Source organism: Rhinoderma darwinii, chromosome 9, assembly GCF_050947455.1.
Source record: "Rhinoderma darwinii isolate aRhiDar2 chromosome 9, aRhiDar2.hap1, whole genome shotgun sequence".
NCBI lineage: Eukaryota > Metazoa > Chordata > Amphibia > Anura > Rhinodermatidae > Rhinoderma > Rhinoderma darwinii.
The window spans coordinates 45,116,576-45,135,981 of NC_134695.1; the positions used below are offsets into that span (position 1 = coordinate 45,116,576).

The 19,406-nt window shown below is 43.8% G+C and overlaps 1 protein-coding gene across 1 annotated transcript in view; it reads right to left on the minus strand.

Moving 5' to 3' along the window:
- Nucleotides 1-9,873: 9,873 nt before the first annotated feature.
- Nucleotides 9,874-19,406, minus strand: part of CDHR5 (cadherin related family member 5) — a 48,886-nt gene continuing 39,353 nt past the window's right edge. The window contains exons 15-16 of the mRNA XM_075836751.1: nucleotides 11,771-11,940; nucleotides 9,874-10,503 (exon numbers count right to left, since the gene is read on the minus strand). Of these exons, the coding sequence (XP_075692866.1) occupies nucleotides 10,030-10,503; nucleotides 11,771-11,940 (644 nt within the window). The 3' untranslated portion in view covers nucleotides 9,874-10,029. The remainder of the gene's footprint in view (nucleotides 10,504-11,770; nucleotides 11,941-19,406) is intronic.

The following is a 19,406-nucleotide window of genomic DNA, read 5'->3' on the forward strand; positions in this document are numbered from 1 at the left end:
GGTGTGGCTAGAAGGTCCTTGCAGATCAGGACCTGCCCAGATTTACTGTGCTGTGTGTACTAATGTTTGTGTTATCTGCTCACTGAACAGTCAGATTTGACAGAACTCTGTGTGTAAGATGTGACTGTTCAGTGAGCAGATAACACAGAGATCTTTTACACACAGCCAGGGGCGTAACTAGGAAAGACTGGGCCCCATAGCAAACTTTTGACTGGGGCCCCTCTCCCCTTGTAGATAGTGCCTTTTTTACAGCCCCCCTGTAGATAACGCCATACAGCCCCCCTGTAGATAACGCCATACAGCCCCCCTGTAGATAACGCCATACAGCACCCCCTGTAGATAGCGGCATACATCCCCCCTGTAGATAACGCCATACAGCCCCCCCTGTAGATAACGCCATACAGCCCCCCTGTAGATAACAACATACAGACCCCCCTGTAGATAGCGCCATACAGCCCCCTGTAGATAGCTCCATACAGCCCCCTGTAAATAGCACCATACAGCCCCCCTGTAGATAACGCCATACAGCCACCTCTGTAGATAGTGCCATACAGCCCCCCCTGTAGATTACGCCATACAGCCCCCTCTGTAGATAGCGCCATACAGGCCCCTCTGTAGACAGCGCCATACAGCCCCCTCTGTAGATAGCGCCATACAGCCCCCTCTGTAGATAGCGCCATACAGCCCCCTCTGTAGATAGCGCCATACAGCCCCCTCTGTAGATAACGCCATACAGCCCCCTCTGTAGATAGCGCCATACAGGCCCCTCTGTAGACAGCACCATACAGCCCCTCTGTAGACAGCGCCATACAGCCCCCTCTGTAGATAGCACCATACAGCCCCCTCTGTAGATAGCGCCATACAGGCCCCTCTGTAGACAGCGCCATACAGCCCCTCTGTAGACAGCGCCATACAGCCCCCTCTGTAGATAGCACCATACAGCCCCCTCTGTAGATAGCGCCATACAGCCCCCTCTGTAGATATCTACAAAGGGGGCTGCATGGCGCTATCTACAGAGGGGGCTGCATGGCGCTATCTACAGAGGGGGCTGTATGCCGCTATCTACAGAGAAAAAGTACCCAGCACTGCCCGGGTATAATGTGTCGGTCCGTTCATTGGATTTGTTCCAAAGGGTGCCCAGGAGGCCAATCAATGCCCTCATATTTTCTTGGTTTACAGGGAAATCGCTGGTAGCCCTATATAGCCTTTGCAGCTACACACAGTTAATTTAAATTGTAACTTCCTAAATACCTAACAGCTAAACTGGTAGGAAATGGAGTCAAACGATTGTGACAGAGCCTGTTGATTAACAACATTGGCAGTTTTATTACCAGTTGGCCATAGACTATGGTTGGATCTTTATTGAAAGCAGCATCATGCATGAAAGCCCACTCATTAGCATGCTGAACATCACAATGTGCTCTATCAGCTTTGCTGACTGGCCTGGGTTCGGGCAGGAGTCTCTGCGCTTCTGAGGTTGGGTTCACATGACCTATTTTCAGGCGTAAACGAGGCAAACATCTGCCCATTCATTTGAATGGGTTTGCTGACGTACTGTGCCGACGACCTGTAATTAACGCGTCGTCGTTTGACAGCTGTCAAACGACAAAGCGTAAAATGACTGCCTCGTCAAACAAGTGCAGGACACTTCTTTGGACGTTTTTGGAGCCATTTTCTCATAGACTCCAATGAAAACAGCTCCAAAAACGGACGTAAAAAACGCTGCGACAACGCAGCGAAAAACGCGAGTTGCTCAAAAAACGTCTGAAAATCAGGGGCTGTTTTCCCTTGAAAACAGCTCCGTATTTTCAGACGTTTTTGGTCACTATGTGTGCACATACCCTGAAAGTCAACTGTCTGATCTGTTGCTGAGAAAGCCGGGTTTGCTAAATGAGTTTCAGCAGCTTGAGCAGCAGTATGGCACATTTGATCAGCTTGCAGTTGGGCAATAGGAGGTCCTGCAGCTTGTAATGCAGCTTTCCTCCTGGCCATCAGTAATCTGATTGGTTGCTATGGGTAACCGCTCCCCTGTACATTCCCATCTAGGATTTTCTTGTAAAGTGCACTACCTGCAAGTGCCAGATAAAAACATCTTTACTATGTCTGTATTCACTTTTATAGTATTGAATTGTGATCATGTGATAATGGCTGATAACAGAGAACAACAGCAAGGTTGGTGCCTTTACGAAAACCTTCCTGAACACCTGATGTACCAATGTGCCAAATTTGGGGTCAAATGGTTCAGGCGTTTGGATGCCTATAGAGGACAGGCAAATAGACATTCACTTTTATAATATAGAAGACTGTATGCATGTGGAACTGCCTAACCAAGTGTAGAGTATAAGTATAAATAATATATAACCAACACCAAATTTCTTTAGAATGTGGGCTTGACCTGATGGTGCGTCAGCCACAGCTTTATTTTGAAAATAATTCGATTACTTTTAATATAAAATAACTTTATCCATAAATAACTTTATCAAAATCAATTATCTAAAACAGAGATTAACAAAACCTGCATGCCTACCGATCCCTAAGGGCATATAGGTAATAAACTAAACCCCGCCATAAGGTGACCGTGTAAATCCCTTAACTACATGGCTCACCGACCCCTGACAAATACAAGGCCTGTTCAACCCCATCCTGCAGGCCGGACAAAAAGATATCTATGCCAATGTTCGTCAGGTGCACCCTGTCCGGTAATAACAAGCACCTGTTGTCCCCCTCCAACTGTCTGTGACAGATCACGACACCTCCTGTGGCCCTCACAACCCTCGTCACCCTGGTGTTCAATAAACGCCCACCCCTCTCAATGGCATTAACGTCTCTAGCCCCGTGCCACACCAGTATCGGGACAATCTCCGACCACACCAACACCAGACGGGGAAAGAAGGAAGAAAATCTCTCAAGCAGGGGCGTAACTAGGAAAGACTGGGCCCCATAGCAAACTTTTGACTGGGGCCCCCCCTCCGCTGGGTATCACACAACCCCTCCTTGTAGATAGTGCCTCCCTATAGATTCCACCACACAGCACCCCCCTATAGATAGCAATATACACAGCCCCCTGTAGATAACGTCTTACAGCCCCAATCCCCACTGTAGATAACGCCATACAGCCCCCTGTAGATAACGCCATACAGCCCCCCTGTAGATAACACCATACAGACCCCCCTGTAGATAACACCATACAGGCCCCCCTGTAGATAACGCCATACAGAGTCCCCCCAGTAGATAACACCATACAGACCCCCTGTAGAGAGCGCCATACAGACCCCCTGTAGATAACGCAATACAGAGTCCACCCTGTAGATAACGCCATACAGAGTCCCCCCTGTAGATAACGGCATACAGACCCCCCCGATGATAATGCCATACAGACCCCCCCTGTAGATAACGCCATACAGACACCCCCTGTAGATAACACCATACAGACCCACCTGTAGATAACGCCATACAGAGTCTCCCTGTAGATAACGCCATATGGACCCCCATCTGTAGATAACGCCATGCAGACCCCCCCTGTAGATAACGCCATACAAACCTCCCTGTAGATAACACCATAATAAACCCCCCCTGTAGATAACGCCATACAGACCTCCCCCAGTAGATAACACCATAATAAACCCCCCCTGTAGATAACGCCATACAGACCTCCCCCAGTAGATAACGCCATACAGACCCCCTGTAGGTAACGCCATAAAGGCCCCCCTGTAGATAACGCCATATAGCCACCCCCCCCCAAAAAAAACGGCCTATAGTTTGTCCTACAAAAGAGATGTATCCCCTATCCACAGGATAGGGGATACATGTGTGATCGCTGGCAGCGATAAGGAGAATGGGGGATCAAAAGTCCCCCGAAGTTCTCCATGACAAACCTCGGACTTCCGGCGTATGCGCAGTTCAATAAAAATGAAAGGTGCGTTGGTCACACATGCGCACAAGCGCGACCAGTGCACAATTCATTTCTATGGAGCTGCAGACAGACCCCGGAAGTCCTAGGTTTGTCATGGAGAACTTCGGGGGACTTTCGGTCCGCTGTTCTCCTTATCGCTGGGCGTCCCAGCGATCACACATGCATCCCCTATCCTGTGGATAGAGGATGCATGTCTTTTGTATGAACAACCCAGTGGGCTAGCGGAGCCTCCGGCCATGGGGTTCCTGTGCCGGCGGGTGGCACAGGCCCCCTCATGCTGCGGGCCCCATAGCAGCTGCTACGGCTGCCATAGCGGTAGTTACGTCACTGCTCTCAAGGTTTGAGTGGATCAACGAGATCAGCTCACCCAACCTGCGTGAGCACAGGTCATTTCCACCCAGATGCACCACCAAAAACAGTCGGCCCCGGGCAGAGCCGACTCAACTCCACCACCTCGGGCAGTGCCTGCAACCAGCGCAGACGCCGGAGACCTCCCCAATGAATCTCTACATCCATAAACCACAATTCCCTTCCTCCTGGCCGAATAGCAGCTCGGTGTTCCACACAGTACACATAGGAGTGACCGATGATCCACACAGAAGGACGAAAACCTAAAATAAACAAAACAAAATTAGAGCAAAATAAGATCAGGACGAACACATTCTGTCCGTCCGGTAAACCCAACTCACTAGCCATAGTTGCAGCCCCTATCCGAAAAGAGTGAGTCCCATAATCACCTGAGGGAAAATATGGCTAAGGGCCCTCCTAAGAACAGATGAAAATTAAAAAAAACGTAACGGGGGCACCATGTAAATGCGAAAAAAATGAGGCCCAAACTTGCGAAGACGCAAAAATTCCAAAATGGTCGTAACCGGGTAAGCAACCCCCGGAACTGGCTTGAGCGAAACCCAACAACCCCGACCAAAAACTTCCATCTTGTAACGCCGAATACGGATGTTTTTTTTTTACAGTTTTAGTGATTTGTCTACGCATAATAAAAATGAAAAAACTGAATTAATTAAACTAATCTAGAAAATGAAAGCCATAAGTCTTGAAGTCTTGTAAAAAAAAGAAAAAAGTAAAAATAGTTGTGATGTTCAAAGCGGTTGCAAAGATATTATTGTTTAAAGAAGTGCATATCAAAAATGGAAATTTTGACCAGGACAGAGGGGCATCAACGACCCTTGGTCATAAAAGGGTAAAACATTACTCTTTTAACGCGTTTTCTGATACGTTCAAAGAAAATTGTCTCTTTGTAAGACCATATTAATCTTGGTAGAATTTCGGAAAAAAACAAAATGGCATCAAGGGACATGAACTTAATTGCTTACAATAAATCTAAGGTTGAAAATTTGCCCAAATCATTACCACCAACATGAATTAAAATAACATTGGGCGAGGGCCATAAAACAGGTAGCTTTTTAATTTCTCCTAAAACACGACCCCACATAAGGCCTCGGATACCACACCAGAAAACATTGATATTCTTGGTATCAAAAGATAGATTCTCAGTGTAGATCCTATGATTCGCTCTCTTTCGCGTCTGAAAAATAAAAGAATGGCAGAGGATCCAAATTATTAAAGGAGAACCTACGAAAAAATAAAATAACTGTTAAGCAATAAATCAGGTCGAACATATAGCCTAAACCAGGGGTCTTAAGCACGATTGCGGCCCCCGGGGCTGTCATCCGCAGCCCGCGGGACACAGAGCTGCTAATATAGGCTCTGCTCCGAGACTCTGGAATTCCCTGACATCGGTGTCCAAGTTTGGACACACGATGTCTGGGGCTTCCCCAGAGCTGCAGTCCCGGGCAGACCGCTAGTATAGGCCACATCACAGGGGATTCCACTTCAGAAGTCAATGACGTCACTGTGTCCATATATGGACAGTGAAGGCAGGGACTTCTCTTGGAGTGGAATCCCCGGCCACATCGTTGGGGATTCCGCTTCAGAAGGCCCTGACGTCACTGTGTCCATATATGGACACAGTGAAGTCAGGGACTTCTCCTGGAGCGGAATACCCAATCAACGGCCACTGCACTGCGTTGCCGAAGCTGTGGCCAGGAATTGGGGATTCCGCTCCTACTGGGAGCAAAAAAATACCCTTCTCCTCACATGCACTTCGCACTGTGGGGAGAAGGAGGAGAGAGCGAGTGACAGGAGACACGGCCGTCACTTGGAGCACATTCAAGTGATGGCCGTGTATTACCCGGCCCCATAGATTTCTATGGGAGCTGGGCGGCCGGGGGAACGGCCGAAAATAGGGCATGTCCCATTTTTTGACGGCTGGGTTTCCCGGGCCGTCAAAAAATCAGTTGTGTGAATAGCCCCATTAGGGGTCTATTGTTCCTACTGCGGCCGTGTGACAGTCGTTTTATGAATGGCCGTCACACGGCCAGGAAACCCTGTCGTGTGAATAAGGTCTAAGCATGTGCAGACTGCAGTTCAATCAGTTACGTCCTGTTTCATAGTGAACTTTATGTATTTATCCCAGAAAGTAAAAATATGAAAGATGTTACAATGTCATAGTATAAAATATTTTATTATCCAATTATATTTTCTTTGAACTTATTATTGTACAAAAGAAATCAATACAAGAAAAGATATGGTCATATAGGAAATAAAACCTGATAGCAGTTAGCCCGCCTTCAAAAGGGTTTGGCAAGTCCCAAAAAACAAACAAACAATGTAAACAGCTTTAATTTAACATTTAGAAGCAGAAAAATAAAATCCAAGTTGAAAAAAACTCCTCAAAAATAAACTGTGTATGCAAAAGTTAAGAAAATACAAATAATAAAAAAGTTCTAAATAAACATTAATTTACTGACATCTGTTTTTATAATTAGCCATATGCTGATATTCTTGTAACCTTTGTCATCTATAGTTTTTAAGAATTTTTGCTTAACTAATAGAGCATGTAGTGCTATAATTTCATTTTACATTTTGGACCCTGATTGATGATTTCTGGAGCTACTATATTGAGTGGAGGTGGTGAATTGTAATGACCAATTGATAGCTAGACGACTAGGTCTGCGCATCTCCAAACTGGCAGGTCTTGTAGGGTGTTTCCGGTATGCAGTGGTTAGTACCTACCTACCTACCAAATGTGATCTGAAGAAGGACAAAGGGTGAACCGGCAACATGGTCAGATGCGCTCAAGGCTCATTGATGCACGTGATAAGCTAAGGCTAGCCTGTCTGGTCTAATCACACAGAAGAGCTACTGTAGAACAGATTGATGAAAAAGTTAATGCTGGTTATAATATAAAGGTGTCAGAAAACACAGTACATCGCAACTTGCTTCATATGGGGCTGCACTGAGACAGACCTGCAAGAGTGCCCATGATGACCCCCTTTCAATGCCAAAACTGCCTTCAATGGCAGCATAAGTATCAGAACTGGACCACTGAGCAATGTAAGAAGTTTGTCTGGTTTTCTTTTACATCATATGGACGGCCTGGTGCATGATTGTTGCTTACCTGAGGAAAATATGGCACCAGGTTGCAATATGGGAAGAAGGCAGTCGGTGGCAGTGTGATACTCTGTGCAATGTGCTGTTGGTAAACTTTGGTTCCTGGCATTCTTGTGGATGTTACTTTGATAAGTACCACATACCTAAACATTGTTGCAGACCAAGTACACGCCTTCATGGAAATTATTTTTCCTAATCGCAGTGGCCTCTTTTTGCAGGATAATGTGCCCTGGCCTGAGGAACATGACACAGAGTTCAAGGTGTTGACTTGGACTCCAAATTCCCCAGATCTCAATCTAAACGAACATCCGTGGTGTCTGCCGGATCCCTGATCCATGGGGGCCCTACCTCGCAACTTACAGGACTTAAAGGATCTGCTTCTAAAATCTTGGTGCCAGATACCACGGGACACCTTCAGAGGTCTTGTGGAGTGCATGCGTCAATGGGTCAGAGCTGTTTTGGTGGCACAAGGGGGAAATACTCAATATAAGGCAGATGGTTTTAATGTTATAGCGGATCAGTGTGTGTAGACAGACAGACAGACAGAAGACTTGAATTACTGCAGCCCTTTACTCTCTCCCTGCAATTGTCAGCTGCAGGAGCAGACAGAGAAAGATAAAAATAACTTAAACTTCTTACACAAATAGGGAATAACAAGCATTTTTGTGCATCTGTAGCGAGAACTTGTTAGTTTATAAAGTCCTGTCATTATTTGAGGGCAAAGGCTCCACAAAGGTTCTGTACCTGAGGATATAAGCGCACTGTGAAGTATCTATTTTGCACTGGAGGCAAATCTTCCAACATTTGATTCCCTAATGATGGGACATTAAGCTTCACCACAATTCCACCCAGGACAGGCCCCAAAATTGCCCCTAAACGCAGACTAATTGGGGGGCTAATTTGAGTGACAATTCGGTGAAAAACAGGACAGTTGGGAGGTATGCTGGAGGTACGCTGTAAGGGGCAAGATCTGAAACCAAAATCCGAATCAAGCTACTGTATATTGGCCGTCTTAGTACCAAGTAGGTTAAATGTTTATACGATGATTAGAATAGAACATTTGTCGTACTACATTTATTAATCTTTATACTTGTAGCTTCAATGTAAACCTGACTATTTGAACACTTGATTGAGAAGATTTCCTGAAACATAAATGATTTGGGAAAAACTTGGAAATAATATTCAATAAAGTATAAAATTATAAATTAAAAAACACTTTAACTATGACCCACTGTTTTGGGGAGTGGAATATGTGCAAGGAACGATAACCCAGATACCTAAAATAGGGCATGAAAGGCGGTGCGTGACATAAGGATTTACTTCTAAAGAGGCTCTGTCACCAGATTATAAGTGCCCTATCTCCCACATAATCTGATCAGCGCTGTAATGTAGATAACAGTGGTTTTTATTTTTAAAAACGATCATTTTTGAGCAAGTTATGAGCAATTTTAGATTTAGTTTCTTAATGCCCAATTGGGTGTCTTTTTACTTTTAACCAAGTGGGTGTTGTAAAGAAGTGTATGAGGCTGACCAATCAGTGACAAATAAGTGACCAATCAGCCTCATACACTTCTCATTGTTCCAACCCAGCTTCTTTCACTGCACAATCTCACTGTGCTGTGGATCATGCTGGGCTGGAACAATGAGAAGTGTATGTCACTGATTGGTCACTGATTGGTCACTGATTAGTCAGCCTCATACACTTCTTTATAACACCCACTTGGTTAAAAGTAAAAAGACACCCAATTGGGCATTAAGAAACTAAACTTATAATCTGGTGACAGAGCCTCTTTAAGTGTTCCTTTATTGTCTGTGTCATGCATCGCCCGTTAAGACCACGAAATGGCCATAATAATTGTAATTATCGGAATGTTGTACGCATCAATAAAATAGTATCTGAAGAAGATGACACATTTTTAGGAATTTATTAGAAAAAAAATATTTAATGATTTAGCCTAATATTTTTATTAAAATTTTTGGGTTTAAGTGGTAATACTGACCATTGTGGACATCAAGGTATCATGTTGCCACCTAACAACAAGTTGGAAAGACACATCTTTGTCATCTTAGGGTATGTGCACACGATAGCTGGCTTTTACGTCTGAAATTACAGACTGTTTTCAGGAGAAAACAGCTCCATAGTTTCAGACGTAAATGCTGCTCCTCGCATTATGCGAGTTGTCATTGACGCCCGTAATCTTGAGCTGTTCTTCATTGAATTCAATGAAAAACGGCTCAAATTACGTTTCAAAGAAGTGTCCTGCACTTCTTTGACGAGTCAGTCATTTTACGCGTTGTCATTTGACAGCTGTCAAACGACGACGCGTAAATGACAGGTCGTCGGCAAAGTACGTCGGCAAACTCATTCAAGTGAATGGGCAGATGTTTGCCGACGTATTGTAGCCCTATTTTCAGGCGTAAATCGAGGCATAATACGCCTCGTTTACGCCTGAAAATAGGTCGTGTGAACCCAGCCTTACATTCTCTCATCCAGCAACATGTAGGTAAATGTAACCACAGAAAGGTATAAATACTCATAAGAAAAATAGTATGATCATCACTACAAATGTTTAAAAGTGTAAAAGAAAATTGACAACAATAATGTTATATTTCCATGTATTCATGTACAACAGTTGAATAGATTCTCAGAGTACGCTGACATTTTTTAAGTCATTATTATTCGTGAAATTGAAAGTTGGATTAAGTTCATCTTCGTCATCATTATCATCATTATCATTGTCTACTTGTTGATTATTACGTTCTTCTTCAGTATTATCATCATCTGCTTCCCCATTTTCAACCTCATCAATCACCATAGCGTCTTCTCTAAACCACACTGACTTGTAACCCCCTTCTTCTTTCAAGTCTTTAGTTAGGATGGACTTCACCTTCCCGTCTTCTAAATCAGATGCCCCATCTGCCTCATTGGATGGCTGACCATCTGCTGCATTTCTTGAAGGAATTGTACTTACTGCAGCAGCGGAAAGCGGGTTTATTCCAGAGGATACTTCAGTAATGTCGCCACCCACGCCAGATTCCAGATTTGAAGGCACGGTTCTACTCACGTTGTCTTCATCAGTTATTAGTTGTTCAGTGTTATCTCCGTATCCTCCAGAATTCTAAAATGAAAACAAGAATACACTAAGCAGAACATCTATTTTGTAGCATTAAATTATTTCCAAGAACTACGATTTGCCATCCTGTCTTGGATAAAATGGACACTAATTTATAGTTGTTACCTTTTACTTATTATTAAGCCTGTCCAGCATTAATGTATTGTATATACTTCAAGTTTTTCTATGGAACATGTTTTAATTATTTTGTGGGGTACTTGGAAAGTTTTAACAAATATGTTTTATTTATTATATTGTGAAAAGCTGTGCAGTTTTTGCAATTAACTTTGATTCTTTATGGTTTTTAATATCTCTGCTAGTAGTCAATGAATGACATAGAGAAAAATCTGTTCTGGTCGCGTAATTATCACAAAAGCGAACAATACTGTTATCAGAGATCACCCTTGTAAAGTGCTAGGCACTTGTGTTATTATGACCGGGACAGATTTTTCTCTTCTTAAAAAAAATAAATTAAAAAAAAATCCATTCAATGACCAAAAGAAGAAAACCATGATGGAACGGTATACAATTCATAAAAGAAAACTACGTAATCTTCATTATACAACCAATAGGCTATATTTGGTGAACCCAGAAAAAACGTTTTAAGGCCCCATACACACGACCATAATTTTTGATCTGCAATTACAGACCGTAATTGCGGATCAAAACACTGATACATTAATTTCTATGGCCCATGGACACCTTCCTGTATATTTCCGTGAAGATGACCGGGCCGTAGAAAGCATCCGTAAAAAATAGGACATGTCCTATTTTTTTATTTTACAGACCGTGCTATTTTCCTCTCTTTCCTTCTGTAAGGCCCTGTTTTTTTGTAGGCAGAAAAATTTGAGGCAGATTTTGACCGGCCTGCACACCATTTGCCGCATTTTTTGGCAGCAGCCATTGAGCGTCGCGGGCAAAAAATGCAGCGCATTAAAAGCTTTCTCTGCCTCCCATTGGTATCAATGGGAGGTCAGAGACGGAAACGCCCAAAGAAAGGGTGCGTCGCTTCTTTTTCCAGCAAGCGTTTTTTTTCTGCTCGCGGGAATTCAGATGTTTTTTTCCGACGTAGTTTCCGCGCCAAAAGCCGTGGGAAAAAACACTGTGTGAACAGGGCCTAAGTAGAATTGCTGGTGGCATGTATCAATATGTGCGTCACCTACTGGCTGTGGCATCTGTTACTAAGCAACAGGTAACCACATTGTGGTATTTGCCTAACAAAATGCACCCTATAAAAATGAATTATTGGGGGTCTAAAATAAGAGCTACTTACATTTCCTGACCCTCTCTGCAGTCTACTCCGTATTGTGTTTCCATATTTCTTGTAAATGAGGAAAGCCAATCCAATCAAAGTTAGAACAAGGACAGCTCCCAGGGTAGCACCAAGTATTGCCATGTCAGTTGCAGTGTAATATTTATCATTCTGCAAAACGCCTTCAGTACCTGCTTGAAAAAACATAGGAGCTCTTAGTAGGAAAAATACAAAGGAAGTTGATGTAAATTTTTAATCAAGTAAATCTTAATGAAGAGTTAATTTAATTTTGTTAAATAGGAACAATCACAATAATGACTTTAGAATTATTTTTTGGTCATACCCTTTTAAGAAGGAACAGCGATAAGATGCTCAGTTCCGTATCAATATTACTGTTTGCAGAGAAAGAAAAAAATAATGTTTCGGAATTTTTATCCCTACGGTCATTACTTTGTTACCCAGGGAAAGAATTCCACTGACAACTACAGTGATCCCTCCATGCCAGTACTGAAAGAACAGCTACTGTATATCAGCCATTCGGAGGATCAAAAAACTGCAATTTAGCATTGATTTTTAGTTTTTTTTTTTTTACGGCATTAAAGGGGTTTTCCACTTTCTGACAACTGACGACCTATCCACTGGATAGGTCATCAGTATATGATCGGTGCATGTCCGACCCCCGGACCCTGCACTAATCCGCCACCCCGGCTGCCTCCGGGCGCCGGACTATGTTAACAGAAGCAGATGGAACTGGTCAAAGAATAGCGGCCGAGCTGCAGCATTGCAGCTCTTCTCCTATTCAAGTGAAAAGGAGCAGAACTGCAGTTCTGCCGAACGGCCGCTATGCAGTAGTCTGAACCATCTGCTTCCGGCTCCAACTACTGCATCCCGTTCCAAACATCCGGTGCATGGAGGCAGCCGGATTTGCGGATCAGTGCGGGGTCCGGATGTCATAGTTTTCAGAAAGTGGACAACCCCTTTAACTGTTTGGGATAAATATTGTGTTCAATTTATTGCACGAGTCGCTACGAATGCGGCAATACCAAATATGCATCGTTTTTTATAAAAAAAAATCAAAATAAAGGGCTTTTTATTTTTTACATATATTTTTATTTTAGAGTTTTCCAAAAACTTTTCTTAAATTTTTTTTTAGTCTCATTAGGGACTTGAACATCTAACCTTCCAATCTCTCATATAATACATTGTAATAATTCTGTATTGCAATGTATAAAATGTGTCAGTGTGAAAGTAATAGGCTTCCATGTATCTTAAGCCCCCGGCAGCTATAGCAACCCATCGGCAACCCACGATCGCATTAGCAGAGTGATGATGGTGTGACAGAGGGAACCCCTTCCCTATGTCTAACCACTTAGATGCTGCGGTTATCTCCAATCCTAGCCATTAGAGTTGGGTGTCAGCTATATGTTACAGCCGACACCCACAAGTGATGGGGCCGGCGGTCCGTGCTATCACAGCGCAGTAATAAAACGGCAGCTAACTAACTGTGAACCATGACGTTCTATTATGATGCAGGATGGAAGGGACTGATAAATGTGGGGAGATTGTGAAGAACTGGTCCCAAGCCTTGTTTTGAGGCTTGTACAGTACACCCTCTATTAAAAGCTGGTATGCTAGATTTTACATTTGATTTATGAGCAACTAATTGTTGATGTGGTTGTATGAGATTTAAAAAAAGGATCTGCTTTTTTCTAGAAACAGCACCCCTCTTGTCCATGGGTCGTGTCGGGTATAGCAAGTCAGCCCCATTCAAGTGAGTTGCAATACCAGACACATCTCATGGACAAGAGTGGAACGGGTTTTGAAAAAAATCCGGCCCTTTTACTCTAATCCCAGATATACATATATAAGTACATATTTCACTGAATAGAATTTACAACAAGGAAACATATGGTAATTAATAGATATAAAGAAAAATGTGAAAGCAAGATACTTAAAGGCACCACAGGACAGCAGTTATAGCACCACTAATGGAACAGTCACCACTATGTTTACTGAAGATTCTATAGAGTTTTTGTGAAGTTTTTCATTACATAAAATCGAATTAATCTGTGGGATACTGGTGCCATCAGAATTCATTATCTTGAAAATTCCTCTTAAGAGAGATCAATATTTCACTGTTCATTTGGTTGAGAATGGAAAATAAATTCCAAAATGGTTTATCGTAGATGTAAATGAATGAATAGTTGTTTGTTGATGTCATGAGAACTTGGCCTTATGTACATATAAAAGTAATGCAAAGAAAAGCTGGAGCAGTTGAATAAACCCATCAGTTAGATCACATCATTTGTTAGTCATAGACTGTATATGTGTGTTATTTTAGTTTACGTTATTACATTTATGCCTTGCAAAATATTAATGTACTCTATCATTTGTCATGTAAGGTGTAAAAGAGACACAAGTGTATCAAGTTCAGCCTAGATGATAACTGGATAAACACATCATGAGAACCCTAGGGCCAGGCAGTGACATATTGTGTCACGATTGTGTGGCTTTAAAGAGGCTCTGTCACCAGATTATAAATGCTCTATCTCCTACATAGTCTGATCAGCGCTGGAATGTAGATAACAGCAGTGGTTTTTATTTTGAAAAACGATCATTTTTGAGCAAGTTATGAGCAATTTTAGATTTAGTTTCTTAAAGACCTACTGGGAGTGTTTTTACTTTTGACCAAGTGGGTGTTGTAAAGAAGTGTCTGACGCTGACCAATCAGTGACTAATCAGCCTCATACACTCCTCATTGTTCCAGCCCAGCATGATCCACAGCACAGTGTGATTGTGCAGTGAAAGAAGCTGGGCTGGAACAATGAGGAGTGTATGAGGCTGATTGGTCACTGATTGGTCAGCGTCAGACACTTCTTTACAACACCCACTTGGTCAAAAGTAAAAACACTCCCAGTTGGTCTTTAAGAAACGAATTAGCATAAATCTAAAATTGCTCATAACTTGCTCAAAAATGATCGTTTTTCAAAATAAAAACCACTGCTGTTATCTACATTACAGCGCCGATCAGATTATGTAGGACATAGGGCATTTATAATCTGGTGACAGAGCCTCTTTAAGGGCATGTTCAGACGTGGCGGAATTCTGCAAGCACTGTCCGCATCAATGCCGCACATAATCCACGTTGCAGATTCCGTTGCGGATTTGGCTAAAATGTTAAGTAAAATGCTGCGGATTTGTCGTTGCGGATTCAGGTGCAGATCACAAGGCAACACACATTACATCTGCGGATTTCATTACGTCATTTTGAAACTCCATTGAAGTCAATGGAGAAATTCTGCAACAAGTACGCATCAAGTCTGCAACAGACAGTGTATGCTGCGGACAGAAAATTCTGCACTGCAGCCTATAGTCCGCAGCTGAGTTTTCCGCAATGTCTGCATGAAGATAACTAAAAAGGTGTGGAAACCAATGGACAAACTGTCCGCAGCGGAATTCCACAGCAATTCCGCCACGTCTGAACGTGCCCTAAGAGTCCTTGTGTAAAAGACACAAAAAGGACTGGAATCAGCTGGGACACATTTATGCTCCCTTCATGCTGGCATCACTGGCAGGATATGAAATCAACTAGGAAAAAAATCATAGATCAAAAAGAAAAGTAAAGTTGCGAAAATAAGTTACATTAAATTTGCACAATAAGGTGGTCTGCGGATTTACATACACATAGATTTATTTTTCTAGTGTATCTATTATAAGGTAGTGTTGCTAGATTACTGGAAATCTAGCATTGATACAGGGATTTATTCTAATTGCTTGATATGGAGTTGGGAGGTCATTTTTCCCTAAAATGAGGAAAATTGGCTTGTGCCTTATGCCAGGGTCACACACACAGTTTTGATGCAGTTTTTGATTCAGTTTCTGGCTTGGTTTTTTAGCCAAACACAGGAGTGGACACAAAAGAAAGTAGATGAATCAGTCTTGTCTTCATATATTTCCTTCTTTTTGGATCCACTTCTGGCTATGGCTCAAAAACGGCAACATAAAATACATCATAATTGCATGTTTCTAGCCTAATAAGTTGTTTTTTTTACCACCCCCATGATCAACATTGCAGGATAATAGGCTGAACAGGATGGACTTATGTCTTTTTCAGCCGTACGAACTATGTTACTATGTTAAGCCTAATTCACACGACTGTGTTCGGTCCAGGATATACGGTCCACATGTCGGCCGCATTCCCCGGATCCACAGTGCAGGGAGCCGGGCTCCTAGCATCATAGTTATGTATGATGCTAAGTGTCCCTGCCTCCCCATGGAACTACTGTCCCATGCTGAAAACATGATTACAGTAAGGGACAGTTTTCCCAAAGCGGGGCAGGGACTCCTAGCGCCATACATAACTATGCTGCTAGAAGCCCGGCTCCCTGCACTGTGTTCAGTCTGGGAAATGTGTGAATTAGGCCTTACATACATAAAGGCATGTTTTTCATCATGTGTATTTAAGCCCATTTTCATGCATTATATGATCTTATTGCTTTGGCAGCAGCTGCCTGACACTGATTGCTACTTTTCAATATCAGTTATGCGTTTTGCGCACGCAAAAAACGCGGCGTTTTGCCTGCGCAAAAGGCACTTAGCAGCTCCTTGTGTCATCACCATATGATGCGCAGCTGCGTGCTTTTCGTGCAGCCGCCATCATTATGACACTCCGTTTGGATGTTTGTAAACAGAAAAGCACGTGGTGCTTTTCTGTTTTCATTCATTTATTTCACTGCTGTTGCGCAAAATCCCGCGCGTCCCACGGAAGTGCTTCTGTGTGGTGCGCGTGATTTTCACACACCCATTGACTTCAATGGGTGCGTGATGCGTGAAATACGCACAAATAACGGACATGTCGTGCGTTTTACGCAGCGGACTCACGCTGCGTAAAAATCACGGATTTGTCTGCACGGCCCCATAGACTAATATAGGTCCGTGCTAGTATCGGCTCTGCTCCGGGACGCTGTGGAATTCCCTGACATCGCTGCCCATATATGGACAGTGTGTCAGGGTCTTCCCCAGAGCGGAGTCCCGGACAGAGCGCTAGTACCGGCTCTGCTCCGGGACTCTGTGGAATTCCCTGACATCGCTGCCCATATATGGACAGTGTGTCAGGGTCTTCCCCAGAGCGGAGTCCCGGGCAGAGCGCTAGTATCGGCTCTGCTCCGGAACGCTGCGGAATTCCCTGACATCGCTGCCCATATATGGACATTGTGTCAGGGTCTTCCCCAGAGTGGAGTCCCGGACCGAGCGCTAATACCGGCTCTGCTCCGGGACTCTGTGGAATTCCCTGACATCGCTGCCCATATATGGACAGTGTGTCAGGGTCTTCCCCAGAGCGGAGTCCCGGGCAGAGCGCTACTATCGGCTCTGCTCCGGGACGCTGTGGAATTCCCTGACATCGCTGCCCATATATGGACAGTGTTTCAGGGTCTTCCCCAGAGCGGAGTCCCGGGAAGAGCGCTATTATCGGCTCTTCTCCGGGACTCTGGGGAAGCCTCTGACATCGCTGTCCATACATCGACAATGATGTCAGGGGCTTCCCCAGAGCAGGAGTCCCAGTGATGTCAGGAGCACAGCTGGAGTCCCAGGAAGAGCCTACTAGCGCTCTGCCCGGGACTCCATCTCTGGGGTTGCCCCTGACATCTCTGTCCATATATGGACAGTGATCTCAGGAGCAGAGCTGGAATCCCAGGCAGAGTGCCAGAAGCGGCTCTGCTCCGGGACACCAGCTCTGGGCAAGCCCCTGACATCACTGTGGTAGAATCTGCGGAGGGCACTGCTGTGGCAGCATCTACAGGTGGCACTGCTGTGGCAGCATCTACAGGGGGCACTGCTGTGGCAGCATTTACAGGGGGCACTGCTGTGGCAGTATCTACAGGGGGCACTGCTGTGGCAGCATCTACAGGGGGCACTGCTGTGGCAGCATCTACAGGGGGCACTGCTGTGGCAGCATCTACAGGGGGCACTGCTGTGGCAGCATCTACAGAGGGCACTGCTGTGGCAGCATCTACAGAGGGCACTGCTGTGGCAACATCCACAGAGGGCACTGCTGTGGCAGCATCTACAGAGGGCACTGCTGTGGCAGCATCTACACAGGGAACTGCTGTGGCAGCATCTACACAGGGCACTGCTGTGGCAGCATCTACACAGGGCACTGCTGTGGCAGCATCTACACAGGGCTCTGCGGCAGCATCCACACAGGGCTCTGCGGCAGCATCCACCGAGGGCACTGTGGCACTATCTAAAAAGGGGCTGCCCAATCTTGACATGTGTGCTAACTGAGCCGCTGGACTGCATTTAGCGACACTTACACTGGAAAGCTGGATTGTTGAAATAAGCACGTGGAGAATTCTCTCAAATTTTAAACCTAGCGGTATTATTATAGTAATGTAGTATTATTATTATTATAGTAATATAGTGTTATAGGAGTTCAAATAACTAATTGATTAACAATAATTTTTTATTGTATCAAATTTGAAAGTAATACGGCCTGACCTCTTCACATTTTTTCTATATGTGGCCCAGTTACCCGGCCGAGTTTGAGACCCCTGGTTTAGAGGGTCTGTTTGTCTTTGTTTAGGAAGTCTGTATATTTTTGAGGGTTTGGTGTCTGTATTTTTTTTAGAATGCCTGTGGTCTGTATTCATTTTGGTGTGTTAGTGCACTATTGTGATTCAAATGTCTTAGGTTCAGGGTGTGCCCTATAAAAATGGGTTAGGCATATGTTGATATATTTTATGCCTCGTTTTAATACATTGCTTCTAGGAATCTCCCTGCCGTCCCTTCTCAGAAGTTGTTAAAGAGGCTCTGTCACCACATTATAAGTGTCCTATCTCCTACATAAGGAGATCGGGGCTATAATGTAGGTGACAGCAGTGCTTTTTATTTAAAAAAACGATCTGTTTAACCACTTTATTAGCGATTTTATATTTATGCTAATGAGTTGCTTAATGCCCAAGTGGGCGTGTTTTTACTTTAGACCAAGTGGGCATTGTACAGAGGAGTGTATGACGCTGACCAATCAGTGACCAATCAGCGTCATGCACTTCTCTCCATTCATTTAGTCAGCGCATAGGGATCCCTTTAGATCACTATGTGCTGTCTTATACTAACACATTAACAATACTGAAGTGTTTAGACAGTGAATAGACATTCCACAGGATGTCTATTCACAATCTCTGCACTTCGTTACTGTGTCTGTGGTACTTACAGCAGAGGAAGCGTAATCTCGCGAGATTACGCTGTAGATGACAGGTTACAACGAGATTACGCTTCCTCTGCTGTAAGTAACACAGACACAGTAACGAAGTGCAGAGATTGTGAATAGACATCCCGTGGAATTTATATTCACTGTCTAAACACTTCAGTATCGTTAATGTGTTAGTATAAGACAGCACATAGCGATCTAAAAGGATCCCTATGCACTGACTAAATGAATGGAGTGCATGACGCTGATTGGTCAGCGTCATACACTCCTCTGTACAACACCCACTTGGTCTAAGGTAAAAACACGCCCACTTGGGCATTAAGTAACTCATTAGCATAAATCTAAAATCGCTAATAAAGTGGTGAAAACAGATCGTTTTTTTTAAAGAAAAGGCATTACTGTCACCTACATTACAGCGCCGATCTCCTTATGTAGGAGATAGGGCAC